Source organism: Cyprinodon tularosa, unplaced genomic scaffold, assembly GCF_016077235.1.
Source record: "Cyprinodon tularosa strain WSP-4 unplaced genomic scaffold, ASM1607723v1 ctg19, whole genome shotgun sequence".
Taxonomy (NCBI): domain Eukaryota; kingdom Metazoa; phylum Chordata; class Actinopteri; order Cyprinodontiformes; family Cyprinodontidae; genus Cyprinodon; species Cyprinodon tularosa.
The window spans coordinates 2,469,736-2,483,598 of record NW_024038678.1 but is presented as its reverse complement, the minus strand read 5'-3'; the positions used below and the strand labels follow the sequence as shown (position 1 = coordinate 2,483,598).

The 13,863-nt window shown below is 38.3% G+C and overlaps 1 protein-coding gene across 1 annotated transcript; it reads right to left on the bottom strand.

The window, feature by feature from the left end:
* Positions 1 to 3,040: 3,040 nt before the first annotated feature.
* On the bottom strand, positions 3,041 to 13,325 carry dtx3 (deltex E3 ubiquitin ligase 3). Its single transcript, XM_038283121.1, has 4 exons — positions 12,690 to 13,325; positions 8,320 to 9,122; positions 5,046 to 5,263; positions 3,041 to 4,908 (listed from the first exon to the last, which is right to left on the bottom strand). Exons 1-4 carry the CDS (start codon positions 12,700 to 12,702, stop codon positions 4,833 to 4,835), a joined length of 1,110 nt encoding a protein of 369 aa, XP_038139049.1. The 5' UTR covers positions 12,703 to 13,325; the 3' UTR covers positions 3,041 to 4,832.
* Between the last annotated feature and the right edge of the window lie 538 nt (positions 13,326 to 13,863).

The window sequence follows — 13,863 nt, the reverse complement described above, 5'->3', positions numbered from 1 at the left end:
TCAAAGACTTGTCCAAAGACTGTAATTTCTGTTCTGTCTGCATTCAGAAGGAGAAAGTTAAGAGTCATCCAGATTTTTGTGTTTTCAAGACATGCCTGTAATCTAAGTAATGGGTTAATTTTATCTGGATTCATAGACAGATATAGCTGAGTATTATCAGCATAAAAGTGGAAATTAATCCCATGCTGTCTAACAATTCTGCAGATTGGGAGCATATACATAGTAAATAGAATTGGTGCTAGCACTGATCCCTGAGGTATTCCACAAGTAACCCTGGAGCATGAGAAAGATTTGTTATTAAGATGAACAAATTGAAAACTATCAGATAGATAACATTTAAACCGGTCTAGTGTTGTTCCTTTAATTCCTACAAAATATTCAAGTCGTTTTAAAATAATATTATGATCACCTGTATCAAATGCAGCACTGAGATCCAACAGGACAAGCACAGATACAAGTCCATTATCGGAGGCCATGAGGATATCATTAGTGACTTTCACCAGAGCTGTTTCAGTGCTATGGTGAGCTCTAAAGCCAGACTGAAACTCTGGCTTTAGAGCTCTAAATTTTAGATAAGAAATAAAGATTGGATATAGGTCTATAATTGACCAAGTCATCTGGGTCAAGAAAAATGAATAAAAAAAATGGTTATTTTCAAAATTAGTGTAGTAAGAAAATCTTTGCCCTTTCACAGGTTTCCTCAGGGCGAGGTGTGTGTATGTGTTTTGTAACGGCAAAGCAGAAAGATTACATTAGCTGATTATCTTACTGTAAATGCAGGACACAAATATCAAAATTTGTCATATGTAAATTTTCATTTTATGTAGATTCCAAAAGTCATAGCAGTAGATTAGTAGTAACTTTTAATGTTAAATATTGTGTTGAAGTCTGGCATGCAAGTCTTTTATCTAATAAAATAATTAGATGTTTAAACTGAATGTGATAACTCCCTTATTTAAGATATAGTATTTCATAATCAGTTAGCTTACTGATATTTTGTTTCCATTCTAATAAATTCTTGAAAAAAAACAACTAATAATTTTTCTTTGTCGTGTAATGAGATATTGTCAAACCTTTTCTAAAGCTTGTTTCAGATTGGCTGATCAGCTCCTCATGATTTCTCCTTCCCCAGAAACTCCATTTGTTGGGGAATTTCGTTTCTATCAACACTTCTACTCTTTTAATATATGATTTCGTTTTTATCAACATTTCTCTCTGAATACTGCAGCACACTATTATCCAGGAATTTTCTTCAAGGTACAATGCTCATCATATCCAAACCAGTTCCAAATCCAACCTGGGGCCTGTTTCAATAAGGAAGTTTAACCAACTCTGAGTTAAAACTTGAACTCTGAGTTGACTTATCCTGAGATTGGAAACTCTGAGTTTTGGGTTTCAGAACAGCTGAAATGAGTTAGTTCAATCAACTCTAAATTGACTGAGTCTGAGTTAAGCGCGTGCACCACAACTATAAAAAGCCATTATCAATGGAGCACAGATATTACGAGTCACCATGGCAACAGCGTCAGACAAAAAAAGGTGTGCATATTTCTCACCAGCAGAACTGGATGTGCTTATGCAAGCATATGCAGAATTTGAACATGTATTTAAAAAAAAAAAAGCAACACGGCTGCAGCGGCGAAGGAGAGAGAGTTAGCTTGGGTGAAAATAGCTGCTCGAGTCAATGTGTAAGTTTACATTTTAATTACTTTTATAAAGTGTTGGGTGTAATGAATTAAGTTACTTAAGTCATATAAATACTGTAATTAAATTAAAGACTATAAAACAATAGTGGATTTAATATCAAATTTTAAAAGGTATATTTTGATTTGAACTTTCTCCCTCTAGTTACACACTTTGGTCAATTTAAGATTAATTCATGCAATTGAATATTGTTTATTTGAAAGCATTAGAAGTGCAGTTTCTTGTCTCTCCTTGTATTGTTCAAGTGGTTGAGGTTGATTTGGGATTTAGAAAGTAATTAATAAGTAAGTAAAACAAATTAGTAATTAGACCAATACTTTCTAGAGACAGTAATTAATACATTAATCTAATTAGACTTGTTGAAGATAAAATTTGTAGTTAGTAATTAAGAACTATTTTAGAGTAACTTACCCAACTGTTATAATATCAGAGGTGAAACTGGAAGAACAGTATTTTATTAAACCTAATTTAGTTTTCATGGATAGGTGCAATCCTGCAGGCATCAAAAGAACACGGCAGCAGCTGAAAATGAAATATAAAAACATACTTCAAGCAGGTAAGCCTTGAGCACATCATGGGGGTAGAGTAGCTACCTGGCTTTACAAACAGGATCATCCATAAAAGGACATGCCATTTCATTCCCTTTGATGCGCTCTACGTGACTGAAATGTGTGCAATGAATACTGTATGTCCCCAAAGAATCAATGAGGTGTTTAAACACCACTTCCTCTTTAAAAAAGGGGAGGAGACCAAAATAAACTCCGGATTTTCTGAAGAAAACCTGCTCCTGACCAGGTTAGGTTCACAGAGTAAATTGCCGTGGTAACTGACTCTGAGTATAAGTTACCTCTCTTTCAGAAACGGGCTTGACTTACTCTGCTTTCTCAGGTTTAACTTACCTCCCTTTCTGAAACAGAAAACCCAGAGTTTCCCTCATTTCAGGGTTAACAAACTCAGAGTTTTCACTTAACCTCCTTTCTGAAACAGGCCCCTGGAGAAGCAGTGAGGCATATGAATAGCTGAGCAAAACCTGCTAAGCTGCTTCCAAGTCTCTAAATGACCAGGCAGACAGAAGTGTAAAGCAAATACTTGATTGTTTTCTGCATCTTTTTATTAAATAAGCATTGTTCTTTAGTGGGTTAGTAGCTCTGCCATTTTTGTGATAGCCCATGAGAAACTACTGATCGACATGAAAACTAGGTTATATAGTAAGCTCTATGAAAACTACCTTACAAGGATTCTAACTATATCTGTATTGAAGTAGAGGGAATTCTTCTAAAGTACCTTAGCTGTAATACTTCCCAATGAATCATCACTTTCTTGGGACTCTGCAGCATCAAACATACACACTTTATTTTAGGACCCATATTGAACATCCTTGACAAACCCAAACATAACTTTTTATTCAAGTATTAAAATGTGGAGCACATAATTCTGAACATCGAAAAAAGTACAAATTAACATAATTAGAAAAGCAGAACTGATTTTTTTTTTTCCGTAACATTCGATTTGCAGGAACTGGAGTCCAGCCATCCAACTCTTCTCTTCAGTTAGGTTATGCATAGAAAGATTTGCACAGTAGCCTTGATAAACTACAATCCTTTGTCCAACAAATATCTTGATTGGTCCCTTAACTAAAATGCAAAGGGGGTGGGGGTGGGATTAGAAAAAGCATTTGATGTGAGGATGTGTTTAAATCAGTTTCAGCCACGAAAGTCTGCTGGATTTTGCAAACGAAAGTTCTAGTTCTCCATTAAGTATAGGCAGACATCATATAGAGGAAAGGTAATGTTTTGGACCCGATAAGCTTAGAAATCTTATAAACTGAGTTGTTTCTTTTCTCCTAAAAGCTAGATGCTTTTATATGATCAAATGGCGCTTAAAATGCACCCAAAAAATTCCAACATTTTCAGTCACCCTCATGGCTGATTATTTCTTGAGTCAAAAAAGAATATAAAGAAGGCACAACAAACTGAGATCAGTGACTCGCCTCCAATCAAATTAATCTCTAAACTCCCCAATTGTTGGTTAAACATTAAGAAATTTACACAGTTAACTTATCTTGAAAAGAACAATCTAATAGGAAAAAATCATCTAGTTTGAAAGGAATGAAAGCATAGATATTTAAAGAGCTTTTGTGCCTTAGATTTGGTTAAAGTGATCTATATGCCCTTCAAAGTTGACATCATCATTAATCTGCTAATTCAGAGAATGTTTCCAACATAGTGAGGTAATGGGGCAAATGACTAGAAGACATCTTGGAAAAAACAGGACTGACGACTGGAAGAAAACCAGCGGGAAGTTCCAATGCATACCAAACGGCGCTGCAATGAGACATCATTTAACATTCCTCTTATTTTAAGTACGGAGTACATCTCGAGATAAAGATCACACTGAATAAATACGTTGCCTGCCAACAGCCGATGGTGGCATAAACCTGTTGACCTCAAACATCCTGCAGTGAGAGGAAGAAAATCTCCATTACTTCTATTTCACTAAAAAGGAAAATACCAAAGTGCCTGTGAGTGCTTAAGATTGCAATAACATCAGAATATTTAAATCTGTTGCTAGAAGCAGTGCTCTTCTGCTATGAACCAGGTACAATCATTACAACAGGTAATTAATAACACTCTAACATGTTTAACAAACAATTTAGAGAAACACAACAAAACGTGTGCTTTTAAGACCTAAATAATACCCATAGAAGGGAAATAAAAAATAAAGAACATAGTTATACTTAAACTAACAAAACTTAAATGATCGAAATAATATGTTGTACCATAAACTTGACACGCCGCTAAATAAGTGCAATAGAAGTGAGGCCTTGGGCCAGCAGTGACAGTTTGAGGATTTTCACTGCATTTAGAGTATTTTCTTCTACATGTAGCACTAAATAAGCTGAACTGCCAAGAAAAATGATCAAAGCAGAACAGGCAGTGGAGGTGATAGGGATTCTTCTGCAGCAATGGACATCCGTCTGATGAGGTGTTTTTTTTTGTTTTGTTTTTTTAAACCTTCAGCCACATTTAAAGTGACAAAAGTTCCATAGCAAAACCTGCTGCTTGGTCAAATCCACAATGAGGAGATTCCCAAGAAAAACGTCCGAAGTCCTTCTCGGTCTCAAGTCGTCAGTCCGCAGTGATACCTTTTTCTCTGAGCTCCTCTGTTACTCGCACCAAATATGTGGGGTCTGGGTAGCCAAAGCTGTATACAAGAGAAAAAACAAGTGGCTAATGATATTTTTTAGCCCGACTGGCAACAAAAAGTGGTAACTAACTCTTCTGATATTAAACCTCTGATATAAGCAAATAATCTTCATAAACCTGCAAGCTCGTACATACCAGCGTGGCCCGCCGAATATAGATGTCTTGTGGTGAATGTCATTCCAGGTGATGACATTTTGCAGGCCTGTCGTCATGGAGGTACCGATGGTGAAGATAAGGCGCTGTTCGAAGGCCCGACGCAGCAGGCCCAGCACACGGTTCCCTTCAGGGCTGTCGGGGAGGTAGGCCACGCGGTCCGTTCCTGGGTATCGAACACCAGGGTTTGGGTGATCAAGCTGTGGGTGAAAAGTATTATGAAGAGGTCAAGTATTTTAAATCCATGCAGTAGCCTCATTAAGCATGGATGGGGTCTACGGAGTAACAAAGTCATTACTCTGTCCCTCAGAAGACTGTGAAACTATCAGATCAGTTGTTTTCTTACTTTCTTACTTCACATCCAAATGCATTATTTAAAAAAAAACCGTAAGTAGTAAGAATTTAACAAAGAATATGCAAGCTTCACCCTTTTTCCCTATCTGCCTGTTTTTGCATTCACCAATATTGATCCTAGCTACACTTTTATTAGCCATATTTTTACAATTGAATGTAGTTGGATAACAGCCATTAGAATATTATAGACAAAAGAGGAAATGCTAAAAGTTAATTTAATACATGTACTCAAGTTAATCATTTGATTCTCAATGCAAACACAGCTTCCTGCTCTCACCAGATAGACTAGTATGATGTGAATCATAAAGTACTCCATAAAGTCGAACCCATGGCTGAGGGATTATCACAAAATTTTAATCTGCAAAGTGACTGATAACTGCTGTCACTGAGATATTTTCACCTGGGTTTTTTAAGTCTATATATCCTCTCTTTAACTTCTCTTTTATATATTTAGGTTTCCACTCAGACCAGTAAATATTACAGCACATCATGCACGGGGGCTTTCCATTTCTTCAGAGGGGATTTCTAGGAGCGGGAACATTGTAAACATCAATAATATTCAAAGCTTAGTAACCCTACAGACATTCTTATGGGTGGGAAAGTCCAAAACAATGAAATAAATTAGACTTTCTGTAAGAGAAGAACAGATTCTCCAATTGAAACGATGTTCTCTAACTTGTTGGTGTGTGTTGATAAGATTAAATGTTTACAGTGAAACTTAATGTAATAGTGTGTTTTTTTCTGACACAGTGTTGCAATATTGTATTAGATAACACAATATGGCAAGGAAAACAATATCAATAGTACACAACAAAAACTTTTGTTTTGCTTTAAAAAGAAAACTGTATTAAAAAAAATCTCTTAAACATTACTGAATATTAAACAGAGATGTTTGATGTTTGCCACATTCTGTGGTGCTAGTATAGGAGTTTATGTCACAATGGGTTTTACAATAAAACTTAAGGGCTGCACCTTCAATTTAAGGTTATTTAAGTTAAGGTGATTTAAGTTTTACATCTTAAATAGATTGTATTGTGTACCTGGGGTCTCAAAGTCCAAAAAGTTGAATTTGGTCTCCCTTGCTCATATATATATATATATATATATGCTGTTTGGGACATATATGTGTAGTCCATTAAGTTTTCTCAATTCTCTATGACATTTTATTATCTAGTACATGAAAGTTTTTGCTTGGGAGCTGGTAAACAAGGTCATGGACTTAACAATCCAGCAAATTCACCATGTTTTTTTTTTCCTTTTACAATATTTTTGTAGTGAACGTTGAAGGTCCGGCTGTTGGGTGCATTAACTCACACAAGTCATTAAACCGTCCCCCAGGCATCCAATCCTCTTTGAAATGCCTGGTAAAATTTATTTATTTTTGAAATGTAGATATTACTTCCTGCCTATTGACTTCCTGCGCTTATTTTAGAGCTGTAAACTAAATTTTAATTCCTTAAATATATACCCTTACTGTGTGTTTAAATAACAATATTACACAAACAGCTTTGGAGTTTTTTTGTTGTTGCAATTTTTGTTTTCACAAAATTATCCAAATACCATCCAATGATGTTCTTGGCACTACATTAGCTAACTGATTAACTATGTTGGGGTATTGTAAAAAAAAAAAAGCCATGTTCAAGACTCTTCACTGTCATTATGAACCCATGATAAATGTTTTTTGTTTAAATATGCGGTGAGATTTAGATACGAAACACACAGACATTTGAAACACTTTGGGGAGGAGTGAGCTTATTTGAAGTCTTAAGGAAATCTGTTTTTCCTTTTGAGGAAGTATTTATATTCTAAAAGATATCTGAATTGTAGCTGGGGTTAAACTATTGCTGTTACTACTGTGAATTGCCAAAGTTTTCTCAGCTGATGCTTAAGAATTAAAATTTGTCATGTAGTAAAACACAGAGTTGTCATTTGGGATTGCATTTTTCTGATTTCTTTTTCACTTAAATCTTAAACTTAAATGAGTTGTTCATTTTAGTCCTCTTTCCTAGACTAAAGTCTTGTTGATAGTCCATTTTTGCCTTTTTTGGATTTTACTCATTTAATTCACTCTTGATCAGACTCCAGCTTGTGAATTTAAGTCAGAATGAAAACTCTCCTACTATTGAAGTCTTTTAATAGATTTTGTAGGAAGAAAAAAAAAAGTTTCTGCACCGCTTCATTCTTGACTCACACCTCTGCTATCAAACTGTGAATACATCCAATAGAGACTGACACGGGAGTGGATTTTCACTCCTGTCCTGTCCCACTCCCTCAGAAAAAAATGGTGTCCCGTCCCGATCCCGGGCCAGAGTAGAAATCTAAATCCTGTCCCGTCCCACTCCTGGTGAAATTACTCCCACTCCCATCCCGCTCCCATTCAGAATGACTCCCGCTCCTGCACCACTCCCATTCTTGTTGTTTTTGAGCGCGGGTGAAAAACTCAGAGCGGAAGTTACTATTGGTTTGCTCCCGCTCCCGTCTGCTCCCGTTAATGTTTAATCCTGTACCGTCCCAATCCCGTGATCGTTACTAATACTGACTCCCATCCCACGGGAATCCCACGGGAATCCCGTGACCCGTGGGATTCCCGAAAAAATGTCAGTCTCTAACATCCAAATGGGTCGCAGTAGAATGCTCTGCAACCTGGAAGGCGATGGGCTGTAAACATCTCATTTACATTTAAAGAGAAAGTCCCAAAATGAGTCGCTGAGTGCATTGAAAAATAAAATTACAATTTTAAAAGAATCATAAAATGGGCAATGCAGATCATCTAAACATAGACCACAACAGGATGATTTAAAAGCATGCTTAATGTAACGGGGGAAATGGGTGAAATGCTTTTAACTTAGTTAAAAGCATAGAAACTTTGTTTCAGACTACCTACACACTCATTTTTACTTACCGTCTGTATTCCAGGAGGAAAACTGTAAATGATGCAGATACACCCATGGCCTTCATGGCCAGGAAGCTCCAGATCAGGATCCCGCTCCACAGTCATTGATCCATTGGCAGGCTGGTTCCCAACCAGTTGGCCATACACCAGTCTGCACACGGGACAGGCTTTCTTCACCTTAAAAGCTTGCTCCAGGCATGAACGGCAGAATGAATGGCCGCATTTCTCCAGGGTGGTCCTCTCCACTATGTCCCCCATGCAAATTGAGCAACTGTTTCTATCCTCTGCTTCACTGTGGGAACCCATACCAGAGTCCTTTTCTTTCCTCAGGGAGGCTTCATGAAGCATGGCACACACCTCCTCATCAGCAGGCTTCCTGAACCTTTGCTGCTGTCTTTGGGAGCGCCGAGGCTGGGAAGGTGGAGCCTGAAGCAGGCTCCCATCTCCATTCTGCTCCAGGGCTCCAACGCAAGGTAGCAGAGCTCTCTTCCTCTTGGACCCTCCCTCCTGTTTGCTCATTTCTTTACGGGCACATCGGCATAAGTCAATGAAGGCTTTGCGCGTCTCACTAGAGATGGGTCCATCCGTCATGCTGGATCTGGTGCTCCTTGAGCCTTCCACTGGCTGTAACTTCACGGCACAGCAGCCTCCTCTCTCTCCTCGCCTAATGATGCCAGCGCTCATTCCCTGTTTGTGCTGGAAGTCAATGAGCCAGGGCCGCCCAGCTGCAGCCAGGTAATCCCAAACTGCCTGAGAAACCAGCACCTCATCACTGCCCTGGCCAGCACGCACACTCATCTCATCAGACGAAACTGCACAGAGGAACACAAGGACACCATTAAAGCCTGAAAAACCTCATTCACATGTTTAGAAATCAGACTCAAGGCATAATCTCAGTGAACTATTAATAAAATTTTGCAGATCTTACAGTGATAAATGTGGTTGAAACAAATGGCTATTGCAACTTGATTAACTAGTTATTTTAAATCAATTGACCAAACATTAATTTTGAATATTTTTTTCTTGTAGTATCTAGAACAAAAACAGATTCATTTTTTTGTTTCAATATATAACACTTGTAAATATTTACTGCAAAAGATTCATGTGAAACAAAAGAGACAAAATAGAGAGAGCTGGCAACAAAAAGAAGGATGTTTAAAATTAAACAAAATATATGATCCAACCTGAGTATTAAATATCTGCACCTCATTTTGGGTAATCCTTATTTGCATACACAAATGGAAAAGCAAATAAGTTAGGAACTATAAGCCCAAATTACATGTGCAATACATGTACTACTACTACTACTCATCCACTCACATAAAATTGGGTGAGTAGAACACAGACCAAGCTGCATCAGTTCAAACATCACTCAATTATTTTTTTTTTTCAGAAATGATAGGTCTTATTTGAACAGCAGTAATAAAGACATTCTTGAGAAAAGGCAGGTCTCATTGTATTATATTTGTTCTACATCATGTCAGCCACAAATGCAGAAAATTTCAGATCTCTAGCTACGACAGTTCCAGAGCTGTGGGGCTTTGAACATTTGGTGTCAGCTTGGAGCAGAACGCAATGGCTCCACCTGCTGGTGTCTGTGTTTCTCTCTAATACAAGCCTGTAATGCGGTTTCCCTTTAAATAAAGTACACACATTTGGTCTCATTCAAAACCTTATTTCATTGGCTACAAAGTCCAACACCCCACATGGTCTTATCCAATAAGAGCAGAGAATTTAACGTCAATCATAACGCGCGTCACTGGCTGACAGAAAGTGAACCAGAGATTTCGTGAGTGAGATTTCGAGGACTATATCTCCCTCAAATCACGTGATAAAAATGTGCGAACACTTGTGTCCTGTAGATAAGAAGACGATGTAAAGAGCCATACCAATAAGTATTAGAAGATTAGCAAGATGCTGAAAATAAGCAATGACCAGCTAACCTTTCTGATTTCAACAACCCGATGTTAGGGCCGATTTTCTCATCTCATGGAATATTTTATTACTAATATGTTGCATTACTTTTAATGTGTGGACCCTTATGAGCGAATGGAGTATAACCAATTGAAGATTGGATTTATAAAACGGCTTCTGCCTTCAAATGTATGTAGTTGTGGCTGCTTTGTTTGTTTAGATTTTGAAATGCTGCTATATCTGTGTTAATTGTGCTTTGGTGCTCATTGTGTCCATAACATTTACTTGATGGTTGAATTGTGGAGAATCTAAGTTACCAAGGATTTCTAACATGTCTATATTGGTAAAAATTTTACCGGTGGAATTTCATGCATTCTGAGTTATTACCCCATTTAACATCCACCGGTGGGTTTTGAGAGGTTAATGACTGTCTTTTTACTCTGTTTTTAATGTTATGGTCTTTTAAACTAGTTTTAATTTTCCCTTTTTTAATGTAGCACTTTGAGATTTGAAGTCAAATGTAAAGTGCATTATAAATAAAATTCATTATTATTATTATTACCTTAATAAATTAAACACAGACTGTTTACAAGCCTTTGTTTGTTTGAATCTTTCTGCTTAAAAGACAAATACAGGTAAATTTTTGACAAAATGTAAACCAAGTGTTTTCTAATGGATCATATTTGAAAAGTTTATTTAGAGTTTAAAGTACAAAGCAAATCACATTTACCAATAATGCTGTCATTTCTTAGCAGTGTCACTAAAAAAGCAGCATCAGCTGCTCTAGATGTGCTGCAGACAGCATGCGCGTTCATGTGTTTTGAAGGAGTGGTTTCATGTGATGTCCCTTCTTATGCTCCAACTCCGCACCTTCTCCAAAGCCAATTATCGTTCAAGATCCCCTTCATTTAGCTCCTGGCCTAGCTTCTCTCTGGGAGGTGGGTCCTTTCACCCACCTCCACCTCCTCTCCTCCCTCATCCTCAGATTTTTTCTGTCCTACTCACCCTCTGGCTTATCCCACCACTAGTGTCCAGGCCCAGGGAAAGACTACACTAATCATTTTCTAGTTTACTCATCAAAGCGAATGCTGAATCACAGTATCAAAGTCTTCTGCCGGGGCCTGAGCTCCAAAAAACTTATTTAATTTATGTCTTTTCTCTGCTTCTATCTCTTTAAACCCTAGTCAGCCTCAGCAGATGGCCGCTCACACTGAGTCTGGTTCTGCTGGCGGTTTCTTCCTCTTAAAAGGGAGCTTTTCTCTCCACTGTCTGCAAACCTAAGCGGCCTCACCCACGTTACGCCACTGCCTGTTTTTGATAACAAAGTCTATCTTTTATTTTTTACAAAAACAACCCAAAAAGCCTAAATAGTTGATATATAAGTACATTTTCATTCAAAAACCAACTCGGAATGTTATTCCACGCCACAATGCAAGAGGGACAATCAGGAACTAGCTGTGGGTCTAGATACGGGGGCAAGTTTGTCCGACAACAGAGGGACATGGGGGCGAGAAAGAGTGGGGATCCAGGTGGAAAAAGGGTCCCAGCGTTCTTGCACACCTCGCTCTTCTAGCTGGTCCAACTTTACGAGTCATTTTCCACAATGGCAGTCATAAAAACAAAAAAAGCTGGTAAGGTACCAAACAGGAAATAAGCATAGTGTGGAGCGGATGTAGATTTGACCAATCAGAGGCCTCAAGTCTGCGGCACTGTCTGTGGTCACCTACAGTTTGGGAGAGGTGCAGCAGAGCGCCTGCGGAGGGGGCGGGGACGACCTAGTTTCCAAGTATAAATTAGCCTTTAGGCTCAAACCTGCAGTTTTCTCTTTAAGCTAATAACAGGTCACTTAAAATTAGACTATTCCATCAGAACAAAAAACGAAACAAAAAATGTGTGGGCTTATTCAAATTATTAATAATTATGACAAAGCATGCTTTAAGGCTGTTTAAAAAAAAAAAAAAACATGCCTCATTAGAATATACATTCTAGTTTATTGGAACTGACTGCATCTGCAAGTGTTGCCCAACAATTTTATTTTCCTTGGGGCCCAGTTGAACTTTTGGCTGGCCCTGTTCGCACTTATTTTAAACTGCTAAATACAGAGATGCATAATCCAGGTTGGAGCTTTTCATATGCATTACAGGGATTACTTTATTTAGCTCAAATATAACTGTGCGTTCACTGAATTCATAATTGCTGAGATTCAGACTGAAAAAGCAAAACATTTAGGTGAAATGTCTGCAGGGCATCAAAGCATGACATAAATAAAAGACGAGCAGCTGGTTGTTTGGGAAAGATAGCAGCTGATGTCAATGAATCAACTGTTGAGATGTAAAAGCTGTAAAAAAAAAATGGAACTCAAGTCTGTGATAAATAAATAACAATAAAATAAAAAGAAAGAAAGAAAACAGTGACCAAAAAAAAAAAAAAAAAACAGATCTGGGACAGAGCATGATGATTCTTACCTTGTGATCCCATAAATTCCTCCAAGTGAGAAAAAAAGCTTCCTGTTGAGCAGAAGTAGAGATAAAACTGAAGAGCTGGAGCCCCAATAGGCTGGATATATTTAGGCGAGAGGGAAATTCAGCGATGTGGCAACATTAAGGTCTCATTTCTTCCAACATGTATGAGCAAAGCGCCTCCTCCTCTGCACATCTCCAGCCCTCAGTGAAGCGGCTGTCATGGAGCTCTGAGGCTGGATTAAAAGGCCTTTATTCTCACTGAGGCTGATCGGCTGGTGATGAGTCGGCTCTTGTCAAGCCATGATATCCTAACGTTTTCCTCGATTGCGAGTAAATCGTTTAAAAGAAACAGAAATCAATGAATGCACCACTCAGTCCTCTTTTTTTGCTCGGTCTCGCCTGCGCTCCTGTGTCCTTGTAGGCGTAAACATAAAGTAAAAAAAAAAAAAAAAACCTTCACCGACCCTCTTCGTTTATCAGCCTCGGCCACGTTGTGCTGTGAGCCTGCGCTGATAATTCACTCTTCCCTTCTTTCTTTTACGCAAACCAGCTTTTCCCCACTCGTGTCCGCGTCATTTTTCCTCAGTCTCTGGGCTCCACATTAGTTTACAGGAGGGGGGGCGCGTGATGTCAATGAAACCAGGAAGTTCGTCACCGCTGTCAGTAAACAAAGGATTACACAGTTTGTGTGGTTTTCATATGTTGCTGTGAATCGTGCTTGATGCCGCCCTAGAGTCAAAGTAACTGACCAAAAAGTACACAAAAACACAAGCCCACGCGCCATCTAGGGAATACCCACTCACTCCACTGCTGGAGTGGCCTAGATCTGCTTTTATGTGGGCTCTCACATGCATATTATCTCATTGCACAATAGAAGTGTAAAATAAGTTGGAAAATGTGCCCTTTATAAACAATGAGGGTAAGCATAAAGCCACAGTGATCCTAAGATTATCTCTCTCTCTCTCTCTCTCTCTCTCTCTCTCTCTCTCTCTCTCTCTACATTCCCAAATACTACCTGAACTAATAACAATTTTGAATTTAGGTGTTTTACTTACTTAAATGGCTGCGATGTAAAGTAAATCCAGAATGCGTAGTTTTGAAGGAAGGGTTCTTTCTCAGGTGATCAGAATCCCAAGATGTCTCGTTGGGATGCCATTTGTGCAATAATTCCCACTCC